Source organism: Chamaea fasciata, unplaced genomic scaffold (assembly GCF_029207755.1).
Source record: "Chamaea fasciata isolate MVZ Bird 193981 ecotype frontalis unplaced genomic scaffold, bChaFas1.0.hap1 SCAF_8, whole genome shotgun sequence".
Lineage (NCBI taxonomy): Eukaryota > Metazoa > Chordata > Aves > Passeriformes > Sylviidae > Chamaea > Chamaea fasciata.
The window spans coordinates 39,090,339-39,112,853 of NW_027094093.1; the positions used below are offsets into that span (position 1 = coordinate 39,090,339).

At 40.8% G+C, this 22,515-nt stretch overlaps 1 protein-coding gene across 13 annotated transcripts in view; it reads right to left on the reverse strand.

Moving 5' to 3' along the window:
- Positions 1–14,404, reverse strand: part of BAZ2B (bromodomain adjacent to zinc finger domain 2B) — a 69,364-nt gene extending 54,960 nt beyond the window's left edge. For 12 of the 13 annotated variants that reach the window (XM_066190533.1, XM_066190522.1, XM_066190530.1 and 9 more), the window contains exon 1: positions 1,041–1,196. In XM_066190533.1, coding sequence (XP_066046630.1) covers positions 1,041–1,194 — 154 coding nt within the window. In that variant the 5' untranslated portion in view covers positions 1,195–1,196. Of the gene's footprint in view, positions 1–1,040; positions 1,197–14,374 lie in introns of those variants that run through there. The other variant, XM_066190532.1, reaches the window with a different exon arrangement.
- Positions 14,405–22,515: the final 8,111 nt, after the last annotated feature.

Consider the following 22,515-nt stretch of genomic DNA (forward strand, 5'->3'; position numbering starts at 1 on the left):
TGAATATAGACAATAAAATTCTTTTGGAGATGAACTTTGGTGGGGTACTGAAAAACGAAACACTTTGTTATTTATTCCAGAAGAGTTTTAGTTAAGAATTTTATGGCTGATTTTAGAGAAATTAAAATAAGTAGTTGAGACATAACTCTAGGTCTGCAGACATTCTGGCTTCAGCTTCTTGGGGCAGCTGCAAATAAACAAATGCAGGATGGAGTTGGGGACTTGGAATCTACTCATTACTTATTATCAAGCTGTATCAATTTGGAGAATATACTTCTGCTCGTTCTGCTGCAAGAAGTGAGTTTTTTCTGAGAACAGGGGATTACCATGAATTTAAGCTGAAAAAACTTCCTATTTACCATATATCATGTAGGAATAGGGCTAACAGAAACAATGTTCTCTAAAACCAGATCTGTTTTCTAAAAGTTAAATGAGAAACGGCAGGGAAGAGTCTACCATTTCTTATTCTGTGGATGACGTACGCATCATTCAGCTGAAATAGGAATTTCAGTCACAAAAATGAGATTCCTGCATGGAGAAATCTTCCAAATGTATTTCTGATTCAAGGTAAGATATTTCACTCTGGCCGAGATTATCCAAGACTGGCACTGTGAAATTCATCTTCTCCATTTCAAGCTCCATTAGAAGAAACTATTCCTCCAAAAGTAAAACCAAAGTACAGACTGGGCTTAAACCCTGAGAACATGACGTATGCTCGAGAAGCTGATCGTCACCACTTAATCTGAAAGTGGCACAGAGTTTGCTAGATGAACCCTTTATTTGATCCTCACTTTCAAGGTAGCCTTGCAAATGGAACCTTTTTCCCGCATTTTAAATAGGCAATTTTTACTTTCTTCAAGAAGTAAGTACTATGTAAGATGTATTCACAGCAAATGAATGTCACTTGGCAAAACCAAAAAACCTCAAGCATTTTTCTCGGGTTCACCCGTTCAACCCTATTACATTTGACTTGTCACAGCAATTCCAAGTGCTGACAACCACTCAAATTACGCTGCAATAGAGACTTGAGTGACGTTTACCACATGTGTTGACTGCGGAGCTCAGCGTGGCGGCTCCGGCGGAGTGGCCACCTTTCGATACTTCTGAAGCTACCGACGGTGTCGAAGACGCTGGAGTGGAAGCAGCTGCAGTGGAGGAGACTGATGATGACGTTAACCGCTCTCCAGACTCCATATCTGGAAGAGAGAAGATAAACGTCTGTCTTCTATGGCAGCAAAGGAAATCGCGAGGGGCTGCGGGACTGTCTGCGCTGACCGTGTCTCAGGATCTGCACACAATGCTCAAGAGGTTCCTGTGAGACCTTCACTTGAGAGGCACATCCCATTAACAGCACCCACCTGTCAGGGAACTCAGCAGAGCTGCAGTACTATGGGAATTCCATACTGCTGTTCAGAGCTACACCACATCTCAACTCGAATGCCTCTACCACACCCCGTGGAGCTCAGGAGCTCCATTTCAGCTCGGGCTGGAGCCCTCAGCCCTTGCCAGAGCCAGCCCATCGCACTCGCAGCTTGCCCTTGCCCCTCCTGCCTCCTGGCTACATCCCATGTCGTAGCTTCCCTCTAGGATGGCATCAGCTCCCGCCTTCTGTACCTCTGAGCAGACAGCTGGACGGACGCTGGGCCTGACAGACTGCACCGCTCTGTCCAGCCCCAACCAGGCCAGCACTGCTCAGACCGCACGCGACCGTGCTGGAGTTGGGAAAAGCCCTGCCCGCGTAATCCTCACCTGCCAGCTTACCCCTCCTCGCAGCGCAGCCCTGCTCTCTGCTGCTCCCTGACAGACAACTTTAAAGAACCTCTAGTGCATGCCAAAACGTCCGCATCTAGAAAGACCCAGCAGTTATGGGGAGACGGAATAAATACAGGAAGAAAAGTTGCTGGGGGTTTGTGGTGGTGGTGTTTACTGGTGAGCTTTTTATACAAAATGAGACATTTTTATCTGTGCCATGAATTGTCTAAATCAAAAGTCACCAGACTTATTTCACTGGACAAAGGTGTATTTTAAGAAAAACAGACAGTAATACTATTATTAAAAACACTAGAGAAAGTGTTCAGACAATACTCTCAGGCACATGGTGTGGCTCTTCAGGATGGTCTTGTGCAGGGCCAGGGTTAGACTCAATGATCTCTGTGGGTCCCTTCCAACTCAGCATATTCTGTGAAGCAGTTTCTCAAATACTTAAGAAGCCAAGCCAATGATGTCTTTGCACAGTGGTAGCAGCATCAACAGACTGTCTGACTCAATCTGCCAGAGCAGCAGCTGAAGGCGAGTCAGGATGACAGTATAAATAAGGTGGGGAAAAAATTTCCAAGTCCCTGTACTATTAAAAATGCCATGAGAGAAGCACATTGAACTCTTAACTGGGAAACTTCCAAGAAACCTGTTCCTGTCCTGAAGTCTCCCTCATGGACAGAGGCAACACCCTTTCTCAAATTTATGCCTAAAATCTGAGGGGGTAAGTACTGAACCTATATCAAACAACTGCTACAAAAACTCATTCCAAGTACTTGGAAAGCAGAATGCCAAGTACACAAGAAAGACAGACTTTTCCAAATTCTATTTTAAACAATTAAGAAAACTGATATGTTAAACAGCCCTTCTGATCCAAAGCTGTATTAAGAAGTGACTTCCCAAATGCATCCTTGGAAAGACAGCACAAAACCTGTTATGTGCTTCTCCAGAAAGTGGATCCTTGGTTTGTCTCAGCCTGCACAAACGAAACTTAAAAAGCCACAGCAAATACAAAAACAAAATCAACGGAGAAAAGCAAAATATTGTGAAGATACACTGACCCATTCTAACTAAACTGTCCATGCCTTGTCACTAATACTTTTTACACATTCCAATTTCTATGCACAGGGAAAGTCTCCAGGCTTTGCAAGCCAGCAGAACAAAACACAATACTTTGGGACAGTGCAAACTGCTAACACAGGAGGCAGAGGCTGTCACACAGAACTGCCAACCCTCTGTACCAACTGCAAACAGCCACTCTACCCTCAACAGCACCGAAAGACTTCACTGCTTTTATTCTTTACAGCCCAATTTATCACAAATCGTTTTCACACATGCAGAAAACACCTATGTTTTTTCTGCAAACACGAAAAAAGTCAGCTACTTATACTGATAAGGCACCAACAAAGATATCTACTACTACACTGAATATTAGAGGCATGACCTTCTTCAGAACAATAGTAGAAATAACAAAACTACTTTTTTCAGGAAATTCATAAACGAAAAATATTATTAAACATTTTAATTTTTTCATTCAGGACTCCTAACTACATACTTTACTCCAGTTAAACGTTTTCCAGCCACAGTTAAAGAACACCTCATTCATTTTTAGCAATCCGTGACTATAATCAATCTAACGTGCCGGTAAGTGGAGGTAGGTCACTGGAAAATACTGCATATAGTGTTTATTACATATATATGTCCATTAGCTTTTACAACTGTTCTGAAGAATAATAATTAACGAAAATCCCGTTTGTAACGGACTACAGTTTTAGTTTGCATCTACGGTCTTAAGTCTGCAGCATTTGCAAACACAGAGTAAAAAGATTTACTATGTTTAGTATACAGACATCAGTAGACACAAATTATTATGACAAAGTACGTTCTTTAGTCATTACAAATGCCTGAACTTACTTGAGGCCAATAAGCATTCCTCATACAAATAAAAATTTGTTGTATTTTGGTGTTGTTTTAATTTCGGCTACAGTGAAGTCACTATATTTACAGAGAGCATAAGGGAAATCAGAAACAAATCAAACTGGTATTATTACAATATTTCCTCGTAAAAGGAAAGGTACCTCTAAACTTTAACACACTTCATTCGAAACTCAGGATTGAAACTTTTTATCTCGTGTTCCATCACAAAAACATCCAGAACTCTCAAATTTCTAAAAAAACCCCAAAACTGTAACGCTGTGTGTAATAATAAAACGCTAGCATAAGTCTTGACCACAGAATCGTAAAATCTAAATGGGTGGAAAACACCTTCAAGACCATCGAGTCCAACCTGCGCCCGATCGCCACCTTGTCACTCAGACCAGAGCGCTGAGTGCCCCGTCCAGCGTTGCCGGGAACACTTCCAGGGAGGGGGACCGCAGCACCCCTGGGGATGCCCCTTCCATGAAGAAATTCCTCTGCTGTCCAACCCAACCCTCCCTTGGAACAGCCTGAGGCCGTTCCCTCCAGTCCTGTCCGTGTCCTCTGGGAGCAGAGCCCGACCCCAGCAGGCGGTTCCGCCCTCCTGTTCAGGGCGTTGTAGAGGGGGGAAGGTTCCCAGGAGCCTCCTTTTCTCCAGGCTGAGCCCCTCCTCGGCTGCGTCCGGGGCCCCCTCTCCAGCTCTGTTTCAGCCTCTGGGCTCGCTCCAGCCCCTCAGCGTCTTCCTCTTCAGGACAGGCCCAGAACTGGGCACGGCACCCAGGCTGCCTTAGCAGCGCCAACTAGACGCCATTGCCCTGGTCCTGCTGGCACTGACACAATCCAGGTGCCCTTGGCCATCCTGGCCACCTGGGCTCACGTACAGCCACTTTCACCAGCGCCCCCAGCGCCTTTTCCAGCTCACCGACCGCTCTGGAGCACTGCAGGGGACTGCTGAGACCCAAGTGCAGGACCCAGCACTTCAGCTCACTGAACTTCAGTTAGCCGCCCTTGGCCATCGATCCAGCCTGTCCAGACGCCTCTGCACGGCCTTCCTAACCTTCCTACCCGCAAGCAGACCAACAATCCCACCCAACGCGGCGTCATCCGCAAACTTACTGAGGGTGCCCTCGATCCTCTCATCCCAGCCACCGATAAAGACACTGAACAGGACTGGCCCCATGCTGGGCCCTGGGGAAACCACTGGTGACCCACCCCAGCCGGAATAATTCCATTCACCAGCACACCCCGGGCCTGGCCACACAGCCAGTTCTAACCCAGCAAAGAGCACACCTGTCCCAGCCATGGGCTGCCTGTTTCTCCACGAGAACGCTGGGGGAGACAGTATCAAAGGCTCTGCTGACGTCCAGGCGGACACATCCACAGCCTTCCCCCAATCCACCAGGCGGGTCACCTGCTCATAAAAGGAGACAGAGTTGGTCAGACACAAGCGGCGTTTCCTAAACCCCCGCTGGCCAGGCCTGCTCCCCTGGTTATCCTGGATGTGCCGCGTGACCGCATCCAAGATGATCTGTTCCATAACCTTCCTGGGCACTGAGGTCAGGCTGACAGGCCTCAGCTCCTCAGACGTGAGCGTCTAAAGCATTTCAGAAATAAGTAGAGTTAAGAACCACCTACAAGCAATCCATGTTTGAGTCATAAATAAGAAGACATCCTTGGCAAATCAATACATTTTTAATACAGTAAATATAGCTATACTTGCAAGCTTTTAACCAACATAAGCCATCTGTTTGATCAAATCAGAACTGGGAGAACAGTAATAAGCTGCCCTTTTAAGGCTCCCCTCTTTCCCACCCCACACTGCTCCTTTGATTTCAGTTTGCAGGGGTCTGGGAAGTGTTCCTGAAAGGGTGCTTTTCCAAACTTTAATTTAGCTGCTTGCTTAATGTCTTTAATAGAGAACTGGAATATTGGTATTTCTGAATTATTTTGAATGGAAGAAATTTACTGTCTTCTCCTAGAGACATCCATACTTTTGATTTCAAACCCTAAATTACGTTTAATTACTCTAACCACAGCAGATGGCTAACTCCAAAAGAGATAATCCCAAAACAGTCATTAGACAGGATCAGCAATAATTACACTGTAGACCTAATGTGTTCTGTGACTAAAAAGTCCATACCAGTTCCAGCAGATTCATATTCTTTTTAACCTCAAGTACAAGTGAAACATTTGTTCCACTGGAGCTATTTTGTCGATCAACAGTTATGAATTTTCATGACTGTTTTTTAACCTCTCATATCTGTAAAAGAGAAAAATCACTAAGTAAAACTAGGAAAATAATTACTTAAAATTTTCCAGGTGTAATGATTTATGCCAGTTTTTCTCAATGCTTTGCCCAAAACTCCAGCTATTTTCCCAGAATTTTCCATGGTGAACAAGAATAATGCAACTGAACCCAGTGAAAACAGAAAGTAATCTCTCAGTAAAAAGGAACAAAGAAGAGAAGTATGTGAAGCTTTACAAGAAAAATGTTGTCTTTTTGGGAAAAAAAATTACTAATGTTTAATAAAAACAGAAACCCCAAAACAAATAAACGTTTACTGAATCAAACAACAATCAAATCATTTTCAAATATATCCAGTTGAAATTTCTTTACAGTCAATCACCTACCTATTCTATGCTCAAAATCTTCACAGGAATGTACCCTAATGCAGAGGAAAAACCCCCTTCTTAAACAGGTATAAACAAGTAATTCCCTTCATGGGATAAACAACTCCCTTCATGGGACAGTATCATGGATTCAGTATCCTATCAATGCTAGCTGGGATGTGTGAGTACTATGAAGTGTGTTTTGAAGACATCTAAACTCCAAATTCCAGTTTAACACTCCCATTACTACTTCATTATCTCAATTATCACCTCTCGCACACGAAGTTGGGTAAAAATATGCTTTCTCAATGACCAAGTGAAATTTGTAACAACTTTATGACCCCCAACTATAGAAGAGACCCACCATCTGGTGTTCTCTTGCCTTACAGCAAGATATTTAGTTGTATCACAATAATATTGTCAGTCTGCCACTAGTTCTTGTGTCAATGAGTGCTCTGATGCCAGAAATCTGGCAGCTGATGAAGGGAAGCACCTCAGAGCCTCTCACAACACACAGTCCAGCACATCACAAAAGCAAAATGCAGTGTCCAAAAAGGTCAGCTCAGAAGGTCAACGCAGAGCATGGGTGCCAGCCCCGAGGTGACTCAGCAGGCCAAGCAGCACCGGCGCCTTCCACACCTTCCACAAGGGCCACAGGAACAGGGAGGGTTTAAAACCAGCGGTGTGACAAAAAAACCCACAACACAAGCAAGCCCCAGGTGAGAAGGAAGTGAGGTACCCAGAGGAATGGGCGCAGCTCCTTACGGGCTATGGAGAGCCGAGGCTCCCAGTGATGCTCCCTGCTCTGGCGACAAGGACTGGTCACAGACCTTCCAACACACAGCCTACTACTGCTGAGACGTTTCACACATTGAGGTTCTTACACTCAAATAAAAGTGCAAATATAATTAATAAGATCCACCGTCTCAAATGTTGTACAAACCATAAAAGCAAAGTTAGCTGCTACGTATTGCAAATTTCGCAGGATGTTGCTGCAATTATGTCACTTTCAATAATTTACTCTAAGTACTTTATGTAAAATTCTCTAGGAAAAAAAGCCACCACGACAAAACTTCTTTTACTAAATCAACCAGCACAATAAAACCGTTTTTTGTGAATCATCAGCAGATTGGCTTGTGTTCCAGAAACATCATACAAAGACACTTCTATGCACCAGTACACTTAATACAGCTATACCCTGTGAAGCACTGTACATTCCTGCATTATGTTCTAAATGGACTTTATAGCCTTCCTCTGACTCACATCACCCATATTCAATCAGTGATACAACTACTCATTGTTTACTGCATCAGAATCCACGGCAGTGAAAACATTCATAAAATCACACAGATGTCACAATTACATAAGTATTTGTTTTAACAGTCTTCACCCATATAAGGTGACTAACTAAAAGCCACTTCAAAGCAGATCAAAGAACTTTCAAGTTTGGTGTAACTACTCACCTGGCAAAAACAGAAACAGAGAAGGGAATCAGTTGCCATTCTAATTCTTTATTAATATGCAGTGGCCATTTTAATTAGTCTTAGGATAAAATGATCCTTTAAACAATGCCTCTATTTTGATTCTATCCAACAGGATAAACACATCATTAAACAATACATGCAAAATAAGTTGCAACTGAAAAGCTTATTTTCTCCTATTTTACAAGTACCTGTGTTGCTTTCCACTAGAAATAAGCATCGCTTTGGATATTTCTGCGTTCATACTTTTCATGATTATGGTAAAGAAAGAATAGTTACAAATGACAGAGGGCATTATAACTCACTTTACGTTCCATGGAGGCAGGAGGGGCACACAGGTCAGGTTAAACTACAACCCTCCATAGGCCTCCCTTCCGGACAAACCTCAGAATATATTTCTGAAAGCTGCATAATGCTGGGCAAGAAAGCTCATCTATCCAATCTGTACCACAAAAAGCGTATGGCCAGACTAAGTACTCACGAGGCAACACAGCACCACAGAGAGGCACTTAATGCTGAAACGACCCAAGCCTCCTTAAATGTTTCAAACCCAGAGTAGCAACACCAAGAGCCTGGTTTAAACAAATACATAAACAGAACCATGGAATGGTTTGGATGGAAGGGACCTTAAAAGCTCATTCCATTACACACAGACACACACCCCACCACAGGCAGGGACACCTTCCACTGGATGAGGCTGCCCACAGACCCGTCCAACCTGGCCTAGAACAGTGCCAGGGACGGGGAGACCACAATCACTGTGGTCAACCTGTGCCAGTGCCTTACCACCCTTAATTTCTTCCTAACACCTAATCTAAATCTACCCTCCTAAAATAAGATCTACCAGCATTATCTGTTATTCTGTATGAGGTTATCAACTTTACACGCCCATGTTTAGCAGTCACCACTGTTATTAAGAACACACATCCCTGCACTCATTTTCATGTCTGAGATGGGTTAGGAAAGGAAAAGTTGACACTATCACCCTCAAAACACAGAAGCAGATGGGGATAGCTTCTTACTCAGATGTACACACTTCAGTCAGGAATGCTCACCCTACAAAAGCAGCTGCCCAAGCCACTTCTTGCAGCACAGCAAATTTCAGACGAGAAGAAAGGAACCATCCTGTCAGCTACTTTTACCAAGGGAAAAGCTGTGCAATTCACCCAGCTCAGGCAGAGGAGCAGTCACGACGTGGACAGCAGGGTGGCAATGGCACGGTACAGCTCTGTGCCGACACTGAGGCTTAGGGACGCTCTGCCCGTGGAGCCGAGATGACGGCACTACACATCCGTACTCCAACGCTTCTAAGCGGATCTGAACAGCAACTGAAGAGTGCTACCACATAAAACTGATGCAAAGTCTGGACTCTTGTCATAACTGCCAAGGCTGGAGTCATAGCATCTGAAGAACGTTCAAACGCAAAGATTCTCTGGCATCAGTCTGCTAAATGCCCCAAAGAGGCACGTTCACCAGATTTTGTCATCAAACCAAAATAAAGAATTTATCATTTCAGAACTGAGGTTTCAGAAACCTTTCTGTTCCTAAAAAAAACCCAAACCAAGAAACAAGCAGACCATTGCAATATTTTATACTATCTTGGGATGAATATCAGCTTTTATTTTCATGCCTAACAGTTCAGCTTAAAAACATGTTTCCAGTTTCAATGTAAAAGCTCACTTTTCCATCCTCCACATATCGTTTGTTTTTTAAATATTCTCATTATGAGACTTCAATACCTTGGGGTTTATTTGCACTGGATTCTAGTACTACTACATCTTGTTCTACAGAAGCCAGACTTAGCATTTTATACTATTACTTCAGTTTGTCAGGGCACTGAGCAAACTATCTACAACTACCTCTGTAACTTTAAAATAATGAAGTATTTTTCCATCTTTGCACACTGATAATCAATACAACATTTTTTAAATACACAGCAAAAATTCTGGCTTAGAGTGGCTCTGAACCACCCTAAGGACAGGAACCCACACTAGAAATGCTACGCAGCAGTAGTTCAAAAAGCAGTAAGAAAACTGGGACAGCTGAAGTCAATGCCTTTTTTCCTGTGCTTTTCCAAACCCTGAATTTCAATCTGACAGAGGCAAATTTTCTGCTTTTCTGGCGGTATCCTGCCACTCAGAAACTTAGCTCCTGTTTAGCCACTGTACGGTACACCTCTTCCCACGGCTCAGTGGCTCGACTTGATCTCAAGCTCAAGATGGAAGCTTAGCTCCACGTACAGGCACCAGCAGAGCCGGAGAAAACACCTACAGAGGGGAGCGTCCTGCTGAACCTCTGATGGCAAAAGCTGCCACAGGCTTGTCTAGGAATCGTTAAAATTCAACAGTGCTCGTGCCAAACATGCTTTCTAGTACTTCTGTATCTGAATCTTGCCTAACTTTGCCAAATAATAATAGAAGGCATTAAACCAACAGCTAACTTTGTGAAGCCTAAAGTAACTGCTCTAATATATATACGTACAAGATCTATCAAAAGGAGTCATTACGAAAACTGTGTTTTGCCCACTTGGTATTATTTTGCTTCATGCTGGGAAAAAAGACATGAAGAAATGACTGCAGTTAATCTTTAAAAACGTAAACTAAAGGAAATGTAATTTGGGGAAGAAGTAACTACGAATCCAGTATCTGTTTTGGAGTATGAACACCATGTGTGACAAAATAACGAGCTCAGAACTAGTCCATGGGCACTGCCCTGTAAGAAAAAAGATGCTAAAAAAGGCTTCTTTTACCCTGCAGTCCAGAACTTACAGACCACGTACACTCTAACAAGAAGGGGTAAGGATGGAAGTCAAAGTCCTTCCTAACAAATGGTCTAGGTATTTTTTGGGCAGTTAGTTTGTTAGGAGTTTGTTTTTGAGTTTTTCATCCTAACAACTTAAGTTATTATTTTAGTCCTTCAAATATTGACAAACACTATAACCACCAGCATACTCTGGTGAGAAATGAATTATAGGTACCAATTCAGAGTTCCAGAAAAGCATCCAGGAGAAACAAATCTTTTCAGTGTGTTCCTATATCAGCCTCAGGCTTTGCAAAGGGTCCTGATTTTGTTTTAGAATACCACCAAATTTCAGTCTTATTCTAACATTAATATCATTCTGCATTTAAACAAAAAGAGAAAAAGCCCAACACCTAAATTGCACATTAGGTTCTCCAATGCCAACGACAACTAGCTTTAGCCCAAGGGAGAGGGAAGAAGAAGTCTATCAGTCTCTCACACCACTGACTGAGTTTTGGCACCCTGACTAAAAACCCTATCATTGAGGAATGCTAATTCCTCAGTTTTGAACTCCTAAAAGCACCTCGCAGTGTCATCTAGCAGGAATGCAATAGTTCCCACTAACAGGCAGAGACACAGGCGAATGGTTCCCACATTTTCATGCAGTTGCACACTCACGGTCCTTTGGAAACCCAGAACCAGTTCCTGAAGGAAGCATTACATGCCATAACAGCCACTGTTTTGAGTCAGCTTCATCAGTAGCATCCACCCCCTTTTCCAAAATATCTTTCCTAGGTTATTTGTTCATTGTTTCTTCTAATTTGAAAGGTATCATGACTTTTTTAAAAACGGAGACATTTAAGCAAAACAAAACCCCCACAGAACAACAATGGAGTCCACTAAAGTTTAGGTAAACAGAATAACTAGAAGGGAAAATAACAAGGGTCTTAAGATACAAAGAAATAAAACTAAGCCTCAACAGAAGCCACCGCAGGTATTATTGTGTCAGAAGACTATTCTGGCTGACTCTATTCACAACATTATTTTTACAAACCGAGCAGATGCAAATCTGACATCTTGATGTTATTTACAAACTTGAAATAAGTGCTTAGACACAAAAAACCCTGCCAGATCGCAGTTTTATTTTCACAAATTGGAAAGAAAGAAGATAATAGGCAATCCATACTTCCATCTTCAGAACAAAAGTACTGTATCTAGATTTCAAGCTCTAACAAAGCCACATGCTGAACATTACATCTTCCTGCATGATTAAAGAACACTGGTTAAAACACAGGAGTCCACTTTTGCTGTACCAGGCGTTGTTTCCTGGCAAAGCTTGAAAACCCTTTGAAGACTAACAGTGATACACATTGCAATAAACTACTCTTCCAAAATTTAAAGGCACTCTACAAAAACAAGCGGTCAACGATGGTCATATCTGACAGATAAAGCCGGGGCTGTCTTGTGGGGTACGGGAGCACGAAGCCCAAGCAGCCCCCACTCCTGCCACCCATCACTCAAAATCCAAAAGCTCCATGAGGAGCCGTGGCACTTCCCTTCCCTGCACAGCAAAGCCAGCTGTATCCCTCGGCCACTGCTGCCGGCCACACTTCCCTTCCCCCCGGCAGCCCGGGCAAAGCAGTTCCTGCAGCTCCATCAGGGCTGTTCTACCTGTTCTTCAGGAATCCGGTTCTGTAAATTAAGCTGAAGCCTGAGCCAACAAGGTCAGCTGTGAGGCACCAAACTTTAAGAGTCTTCTCAGTGGCAGAATATGCAAAAAGATTGGGAACAGCAAGGAAAACCTTTTCAAAACACTCAGGTAGCAGGACACTGGAAAAAACAGCAGGGGTACAAGAAGACAGCTGCGCAGCAAGGTAATCTGCTGGAAGACAATACATATGCTTTGCTGGTCCCCAAACTCTAGGACATTTCATAGACAGAGTCAATATTAAGCACTACTGTAACTTAATTGCAATACCATATTACATAAATTTTATCTATTAACAGCAGCAATTCAGTATTTTGTTTAAAAAAACCCAAGAGAATCTCGTTTTGTAAGATACATTAGTGCATAGGATAGTACTCCAGGTCACCAGGCTTCCAAATTAAATACCAGTATTAAAGGGCTTGTAAGGGAGGCAGCCTGCATATAAAACCTGTGGCTATCCCGTGAAACCTTTATCTTTCAGTCAGTCTTCTCAAGATGAAAAGGTCATTGTTTCAGAGAATGGCACTCATTCCTCAGCAATCCTCAGAATACAGCACAAGTATTTTGGGGAAAAAGCAGTTCAAATCAATGGCTGCCATACAGCCCGTCTTCACCACCCTGCGAAGAGGAGAACCCTTTAAAACAGTAATATACGTTGAATCCCTCTTCCTTTCTTCCCCATGGCATGTTTCCTGCCTTGCTCTCCTTAAAACAGACCTGTAACTACATGCTCCAGCCACTCCGTTGTCCACACCCTTTTCTCTATTGCTAACAACTCATGTGAACTAATAGGTCAAGCATGTCCAAAAACCCTCTTTCTTCCTCAAGCTGGAGGAACGCCGCTCCTCACTTCCTTATTTTTCTCACGGAGAGAACAAAGCAGATACCTCATACATGCTGTCTACTTCACAAGCTTTTTAATAGCTGTTTAATTCAATATCTATTTTTTAACCATCTATTGTAAAAGAACATCTCTCTCTATTAACTGAATCATACTTTTTCTCCATGTTTCATTATCGGTTCCAGTTTCTGTCAACATAGTGGATATGTCCTGTCACCAAATGAAATTGTACATCCTTTTATTTCCACACAAAATACAATAATAGAAGAAGTGGACTTGTGAAGAGCAACAATGATTTTGGTTAGGAGTTCACTACAAGGTTTTTCATACTCTAGCTTACAAAAGGAAAACAAAAGTCTTTGGTACCAAGAACACAGTATTATTTTATTATTAATTTATATCAGAACTGCATAATTTAATTTAGCACTTCTCTAAACTTCCACAAAGTAACCAAGAACACGAACTGCTATTGTATACTATAGAACGCCAGCACACTAATCCACGGTACGTACAGCACTACTGCAAATGCTGTGCCACTTAGACTAGCGCAACACAAGACCAACCTTAAGAAAAATATCATCACCGCAGACCCATGTAACAAGCTGCGAGAGACCAAAAACCCGCTGTAACCACTGTTTTACAGTATCAAATCTGTTAGACTGACACTCTTGAGAAAAGTAAGACCACACTTGTGCACTGAGTGATAGCCTACACTCACCTGGTCCTCAGCAGCAAGAGCTGAGAAATTACTTCAAGTAAAAATAACACATCAACTCTAATAAAGATAGAAACAGCACTCAAACGATCATATAAGAGAAGCTGACCAAAAGGCTGTTTTGTTCTATTTGAAAGACTAAGTTTGTTTGACAGGAAACAGTTCAGGAAGTGATAAAAATATTAAGAAAATACCAATACCTCAGAATTTGCACGAAACACATGCATTCTATGTCACTGCATTTGTCCAGTGAGCATTCATCAAAATTTTTCATAAAGGTAATACCAGTTGGCTAAAACCTAAATAGACTTCAACGGTTTGGGGCTTTTTAATCTCATGAAAATCAGGTGTTCTGCTCATCACTACTGTCAGACAAGCATTACAAGAAGCAGTAGTTGGTTTAGAATTTAAAAAAAAATAAAACCCGCTACTCTCTATATATTCTTTTTATATTCTTCCTCAATCCATAAACATTTCAAACTATGAACCCAGGGAAGGCCGGGGGGGGGCAGGTGCAGGGGAGGGGGGAAGGCGGGGGAAGGAAACAGAAGGAAAGCACCGAACACTTGGCATTACAGGAGAACAGATAAAGAACACGAACAGCTTACTGTGGAGAGGGGTTTAATCAGGAAGTAGCCATTATCCTGTCGCTGCAGAGCAGTGACAGCACTCCAAAACAAGCCGAGGGTTCGCTCTTGGAGGTTTTTGTTGTTTGCTCTCTTTTTCAGTCAAGAAGGAAGAAAGCACACATGCTATCATGTCCGAGTTTGCTGAACCCAAAGGTCGCCAGATGTCTATTGTCAAAAGCTATCCCGAAAATTAAATCCAAGCAAGCGTTGACAAAGCTGTATTTAAGGAAGCATCTAAAATCTACCACAAGCTCCCTCTGTGTTACACACAAAACATGGCTGTCTTATTCAGAGATTAGCAATTATTGTAATGAGATACTGTCAGAGAGGGTCAAACAGTGCTTCCTGCAGTTTACACATCTTGATTTCCTGGTAAACAAACCAAAAGGCAGGTGGAGCACTTGGATCACCAGAAACACAGCTGCTCACGGACCAAAACCGGCTCAGGAGAAGTATGCAGCTTCACCTGTACTTTAATTACGTGAGGGGAGAAGGCAGCAGAAAAACATAAAACCAACTGAACTGTGAAGGAAATTTTTCCGACAGCGTTACGTAAGCATCGGTGCCAGCCTGCATTGTCTCCTTGTTTATGCCAAGCCCAAGGAAAATACCTTTATTTTCATGTAAATGATGCTTATGTACATGCGCGCGCACACACTCTCCAGAACAAACTGCTCCCCAAGTTGTTTTGGTATGCAAAAGGACTATGAAACTACACCCTGAAACAATCCTGGAAAAATATGAAACTGAGAAAAACAAACTCTAATCCTTGCACGTGAATTTAAGCACCAACCTCCAAAAAAAAGCACAAAGAAATCTAACAATTTGCAGAAATCGTAAGAATTAAATAATTACCACAATTTTAAAAGAAAATACATTCAAATGGCTTTTCTTGAAACTGCCAAAAACTTCTCCTTCACAAAAAGAAATAATCACATATGGACTACATACATGGCAATGACACAGTGAGAAGAGATTATAGGTTGTTCCCTACCTATAATCATTCCAAAATCTGATTTCCACAAGCTCCAGTTTAAAAATCATCTCTTCATGGTGGAACTGAAGAGGGTCTTAGGTTACTATGAAAATTAGAAGGGAAAAAAAGGAAAAGCAACCCCCAACAAAAAACCAAGAACACTCCCCCCAAAATAAAAACCTTGACTAACAACAAAAAGCTCACTTCTCCTAAGCAACTAGAATGAAGTATTTGGTCCAAAAACAGAATATAGAATTTCTGCAAGGGATAAATATAGTTAACTTATCAGACAACCTGTCAATAAAAGTGAAACTGTTACAGCGGCCTAAAATAACAGCACAAGGGCCAGAATCACAACACGTAATCCGAGAAAAATCATTTGTATAGCAGGAGAGAGATACAAAGGCATTGAGGGCTGGGGGCAGTGGATCAATGGAATTCTTCCTCTCTCAGAAATTCAGCAGCATCAAAGACTGCCTAGGGAATACACCAAAGTAACACGTCTAAACAAAACAAATCAAGAAACAATGCAACAAAAAAGTTGCTAATAACAGTGAAAGAAATACATTGCAGCCGTTTTTCACAATTAGGAAAGAAACAAAGGAAACCAATGGAAAAAAATACAGAAAGCATTACTGGAAAGATCACAAAATTTGAAGGGGTGCATCTGTATCAGCAAACCCTGACATTGAAAGTGCAGCCTCTGCCAGTGAAGGAGTGATTCCGTCCTCACAATCTTCCAAAGAACCTAAGATAAATTAAGAGGGATCTCTGCAATCAAAACAACACACCAAGAATTTTGCTGTGCTTATTACAGATATAGGGAGTGCAGCCACAATTTCCTCATCAAACACCTGCATATCAACTCATTGCCTTAAGTTAAACTACACCAACACTTCAGCATTTCATTCATGTTCTTTTTTCTTTTCTGTAAGACAAGAAAGTTTTGTCAAACCATGTGCAGTGTTTCTGAAGAAAGCAGTAACACTCCAAACCGTCAAATGAGAAATGCCTTTGCAAAAACAAGGAGTATCAGCAGCACTCCTCACAGTAGTCTTAAAATAGTTTTTAAAAGCAATATATGTTGTATTTAACCAGGGTAAGTTTGGTACTAGTATCACTGCAAACAAGCTTTCACTGCAAGATTTAGGAGACCATGATCTAAACCCTCAATCTGCTAATATCAGGAATTTGCAAGCTAAAATACAGCCACGAATTTGATTCTTGTAGGACTCCAGGAGAATCACGTAGAATAGTACTAAATGTTAAAATAATAGCTCATAAACAGTGATTTTTCTAAAATTATTTCAATCCATATTGCTCCTAATGTGAAAAATACTTACTGTGGAACAACTGCTTAGCACTGACGGAGCAATGAGGGAGAGAGAAACAAAAACATGCCACTGGAAGCAGCAAAACAGAAGGTCCATACTTATCTTCTGAAGCCCAGGCTCAATGAGACCTCAGTCCAGCAACAGTCAGTGACACATTAAAAGCACAGATCTGGTTTCTACCACCGCAGCCATCAGAGAAGCTAAGTATACTGAACTACAACAACCGCAATTGTTGTTCTCAGACAGAGGTTTTACAGGCTACCAAAACACTGGTGGCCAAACACCTCAGCTTCACGAAAAAATTAATTTAGAAAACAGACATAATATGATCTAATAAATCAACTACTCCAGCTGTACCTCAAACACGCACCAGCCCCGGCCCTCATGAAATGGCACGGCCTCAACCTGTGGAGCCCAAACGGACTCTTACTGTCTTTGTGAAAGATTTATTTTTTTCAACAGTACCACTTTCTATATAGCAAATCTATAAATATGGGTATTGGATACAACTCTAGCTATGGCTATGATTAGGTAAACAAATAAAAAAATCAAAATCTCACAAAACAATACAAATGATAACAGTAAATAAAATACTGAACTGTTCGTCCACTGAGATTTCAAACGCTGCCCATGGGAATTAAATCCATGCTCATAAATTACAAAATCCTGAAAACTTTACCTACTAGATTTCAGTCTATCTAGAACTACCTCTAATCATTCAGGTAGCTCTATTCCACATGTTGTGATTTAGAAGATCTCAGTTTGTCCTGTGATAAAGATATATAAAAGCAGTTAAGCCATAAATGTTGGTCACACACACTTGAGAAGAACGTGTAATCCCTATGGAACATGCAGTGAATGCTAACAAAGCCAGAGATTTCCATTCTGTACCATAATTTGATCCAACTTCAAAATCGTTGCAAAAAATAAGTTACTTTATAGCAGAAACACTTGTTCAAAATAACAAACATTTATGAATACAGGTCCAATACCTAAATGCAGCATCATCTGTGAACACAGCTGCATCAACTGTCTTGGAGAGCATAAACTTCCTGCAGTTTATTAAATCAATGTGCTTACTTATAAAAGTTTCAGATGTAGTCTGTATTTTGCTTCTAGCAATTTTGGCTGGAATCCTCTGACGCTTAATTGCATGGACCAATAAGGAGGAGACAGAAGGGATAATATATTACTTAAGGAATAACAGCAATTCTTAAACGTTGTTTTATTCAAGAAAAACCTAACAAGTCAATAGAAGTGACCTCCAACTAAAGTACAAAAGATTGGCAGGAGGAGGGAAGTGTCCACAAAGGATACGCCCAACAACTGACATTCTTCCCCTCACTCAGCCTGCAACAGAAGCCTCAACCACCATTTACCCCGCAGAGACCTTAACGCAATGGCACACCAAACCAAGTCCTACTTGCGGCCCTATAAATTCAGACCCTGACAACATTTACAAGCTTCAGTACCATTTTTCCCTACATATGCTACTGTACGGAGCCCACTCTTGAGTTCTGCTAATACATTTAGCACCACTGGAACTCACTGGTCTACAGCTGGTCCCTAAACTGAAAACAAAGATGCATCACAAGAGACAGATTACCTTATTTCAAATAGTTTCTTGCCACCAAGAACAGCAATATCAACCGATCTTTAAGACCCATCAGCTGACAACAAGGAATCTGCATGCTTACAGTGGCTAGAGCCCTACCAAAGCCAAGGGAAAGAGGCGTCCTTTCCCAACGGAAGAGAGGCAACAATCTTCCCTCCGTTCTGCCTCCCGCGTATCCTGGTCACATTTATGGCGCATACTGCTCATGATTTAGCTTTACCTAAAAGGCCCTTTGGTCCTCACTGAATTGTTTATAAAATGGATGAACACCGCACCTGTCAATTTGATCCTTAAACGGTATCTCGGACTTGAAATTAGCACAGCAGCTACCACTGAACCATCACTCAGAGTCATATTCTACTCCTATTAAATACAGCTCCACCAAAACCCTGATAAGTACAGAACTGTTTCAGTGCACGTAAGTCACACAAAACCCTTATTCTTTACATTACGTCAGTGCCCAAAATCATTCTTCATGCAAGCTCATTACTTAAAACTAATCACAGAACTACTAAAAATCCCAAACTATCACTTATTTAGTAGCATTCCAAACATCTGCCACTAGATTTCAACCCCACAAAGTATATATACACGGAATAAATATTCAAAGAGCATAGAAAAATAACTGAATTAAATAATTTCAGTTCATTTTAATTTTCCTGCGTCAAAGCTTTCTCGTATGCTCCTTTTCATTGTTAGCATTTTGATTATCAAGATGTCTTAGCATTACTGAATGGTTTTAACTAGCAACTTGGAAACAAAACAAACTAAACCATATCAGGATCTCAAGGAACACACTGTCCTACGCACCAAAACATGCTATTTCATAATAAAGTTGATATAGCTTACCATAAAGTTTTGCTAATATTTTTCAGGATAATCTATTAAAATGTAGTCATTTGAATTCTATGAGATTTGACGCCAAGATGAGGTTTATTTCCACGTTCTGCATCCATTACTATCATCCATTTTAAAAAGCACTACAGAAACCAATATTCTTAATCTTCTTTACATATATATGGGGCGGGGGGATAAATTCAGTATTAACTGCTGTTTGGTCAAAAAAGATTTTGGTTGAAAAGATCACATAGGTAACAAACACAGCAGAGAAATGCACACAGAAGGAGGGTTATCTGCTATTTTCCATTAAAATAACCTTTAATTTGCCACATTACTGGAAAACTGAAAATAAGTTATTTCAAAACTATAAAGATATTTCAGAAGTTTTAAAGCTTGGAACACAATAAATATATTCTTTATGTATCATCAAAGTACACACACACACACAGATCCTCTGAGAATACAATATTCATTTTGCTGCAGAAGAACAGACATTGCATAACAATGAGATTTGCTAATGAAATCAGCCATCAACCTGGAATACATTTGTATTAAACCAAGACCTCAGTGTCATTTTCTTTTTGCATCATTTGTTCTTTCTCTCATTTTTTGACCTTTCAAGTATCCTGTCCTCCTGGTTTCACTGCTTAAAGTACAGCAATACTGCAAAATATTTTAACACTGTATGTGCAACACTTTCTATTTACAAAATTTCTTTCTCTGCTTACTGCTAAATGTAGATTCTAACTGCATAGCTTCTATCAGCATTGTTAACGTAGCCTTGAAAGAAAAATCAAAGGGTACTATAGAAACAAAGGAGTTTTATTTCCTCTGCAAAACTGCAGGAACATCTAATAAAAACCGGCTGTCACTTGGAACAAACTATACTTTCATAGTTCAAGTTGCACGCCCCTTAATCCAAGAATTTAACAGAACACTACATTTCAGAAAAATACCCTATTTATCTAATGATTAAACAGGACAGAATTCAGCATCATTACATGAATACCAGTATATTTTCTTTGCCTGAACATGCAAAACCAGAATGAATAAAGTAAAACAATCCAGCAAGTTCACCGACAGTACGTTAAAGCATGAACGATACATAACAGTACATAAAACACTTTACTGAAAAAGTGATTAATACAGACTGGAATTATTTACTCTACTACTCAGAGATGACCATAAAAATTTAAAAATTACAAAGGTATTTTAAAATACATTTTTCTCTCATTATACTAATATCATATTTTGGTTTTGCAGGTTGTTTGCTCTCTTATACTTCATGGATAAAAAGAAATCTGTTTGCACCCCTACCTCCAAAAGTACTAAACCTATGTTTTGAAATCACCCCAAAACTATTGAAACTAGAATACAGTGCACTAGGTTTTTTCTACTGTTCTCATTTTACAGATTTTTTTTTTCAATTGAACTTATTCAAATTACACATTACTAGGACAAGGCACTATCAGGTTAGTAATATGGTTGATAAGCTCCAAAGTCATGCCAAAACCTAATACAAAACAACAGGGAATGAATGTTTGCTGACTTGTTTGGTAGGACTGGCTTTTTTTTTTTGCAGAAGCAGGCGGGGGGTGCGGGGTGTCACACATGACATGGTGCTTGCTTGGCCGGGCATGGCTGTTTGCTTTTCTCCTTTTTTTTTTTTTCTTTTTTTTTTTTTAATTTAACACTACAAACCCCTAACTCCATGAAAAGGAAAGGGCAAATAATTACTTACTACAGTACACAAAAATTGCACACAACTCTCATGGAACAAATGGAAGTCATTTGTAATTTATTTTATCTGGGGGATGTAAGGAAGCAATTCAGTCATTTCGTAGTTACAACAGCCATCAGAACATCCGAAAAACCCAAAAGGCATAAAAGGCCACTGAAAAAAAAACAGGAGAAAAATAATTACATGCCAGAATATGGACTTAAGCATCCCTGGAGCCAATTGTATCAAATGGTCTCCGTACGGCCCAGGAAGAATACCATCACGATACTGGAGATAACGAACTGGGAAAGTAGCTGAAAGCACAGAAAATGTCCATGAACTGTCTTCATCTGCGCTCCATTGCTAAGTTAACAAGCACCTATGTCATTAAGAGCCTTTGAAAGCTAAAGGCAGAAAACACATGGCCTTATTTTTTCTTCCATTTTCCTCAGTTTTAAAGGTATGTGGCTACAGGATAGACCCACCCAGGCACATGCCATCTGAGGAGGTCTTCCTCTCGTTCATGCATTATCAAATCCTAATAAAAAGATATATGAAGACTATCACACACTATCAAAAATGCTTCTTCCAGTTACGAAGCATCTGCCCCTCTGCAATGAAGCCATCCACATCACATCTCAAAACGACTGAAGCTGAAGAGATAGAGGAGGCACGATTAATATAAAAGCAAGGACTATATGACCTCCAGGCTCTGAAACAAAGAAGCTCTAATGCAACAACCTTGACCCTTGAAACTGATAGGTCATTTTCTTCTGTGATAAACAGTGATTGCTTTCTGAAACTCCAACAACTGTGAAGCAGGCTAAAGACTATGGCTGGCAGATGAGGGTTGTGAAAAGCTTGCACTTTTAACGATGACTTACTGCCATGTAATAGAGATCAACAGTCCAATTGAGCATCTTCTACAAGACCTTATAGGCTCTTGAAGCCATACGCTACAGCAACTGACATCACTGGTTTTGTTAGGGATCACTCTAGTGGATATGGAATCTAATTTCTATAAGCTATTTCTAAGAATATGCGAAAACTGTTAAATGATACAGTGTTAATTCGAATGAGAAAGATAAGATACGCAAACCTGCTGTACATATGAAATACGTGATTCTGGTACATTGCTGTTGACGTTAGGCAATCATGTATATACCTTAAGCACATGACACAAAACTTCACGACTCACACACTTGGCAAAAATTTCACAGGCATGAGAACACAGAAACCACTGATTCTACTAATAAAAGTGAACCCTTATTTTAAAAGAACAGACAGGAATACAGATGAAACCGTATCAACACCACACAGAATAAGATAATGCCAGGTGCTAAAACATATTTGAATTTCTATCAATAAGAAGCATGAACCCAGAAATTTACTTATTTGTATTTATTCTCTCTGAACTCTGAAGAAGATGCTACTTCAGTACGTAGTCTACAATTCTGTATTTTGCTGCAATAAATCACAGATATAGATGCTCGGAGTACGAACGTATTCCAAAAATGAACACTGTCCATTTTACAGTGTCTCAAATATTCCAGAGAATACTCATAAACATATACCCATTCACACACAGAATATGCACATACACATATCCAGTTCGCAGACAGAGGTTTTGTGTTG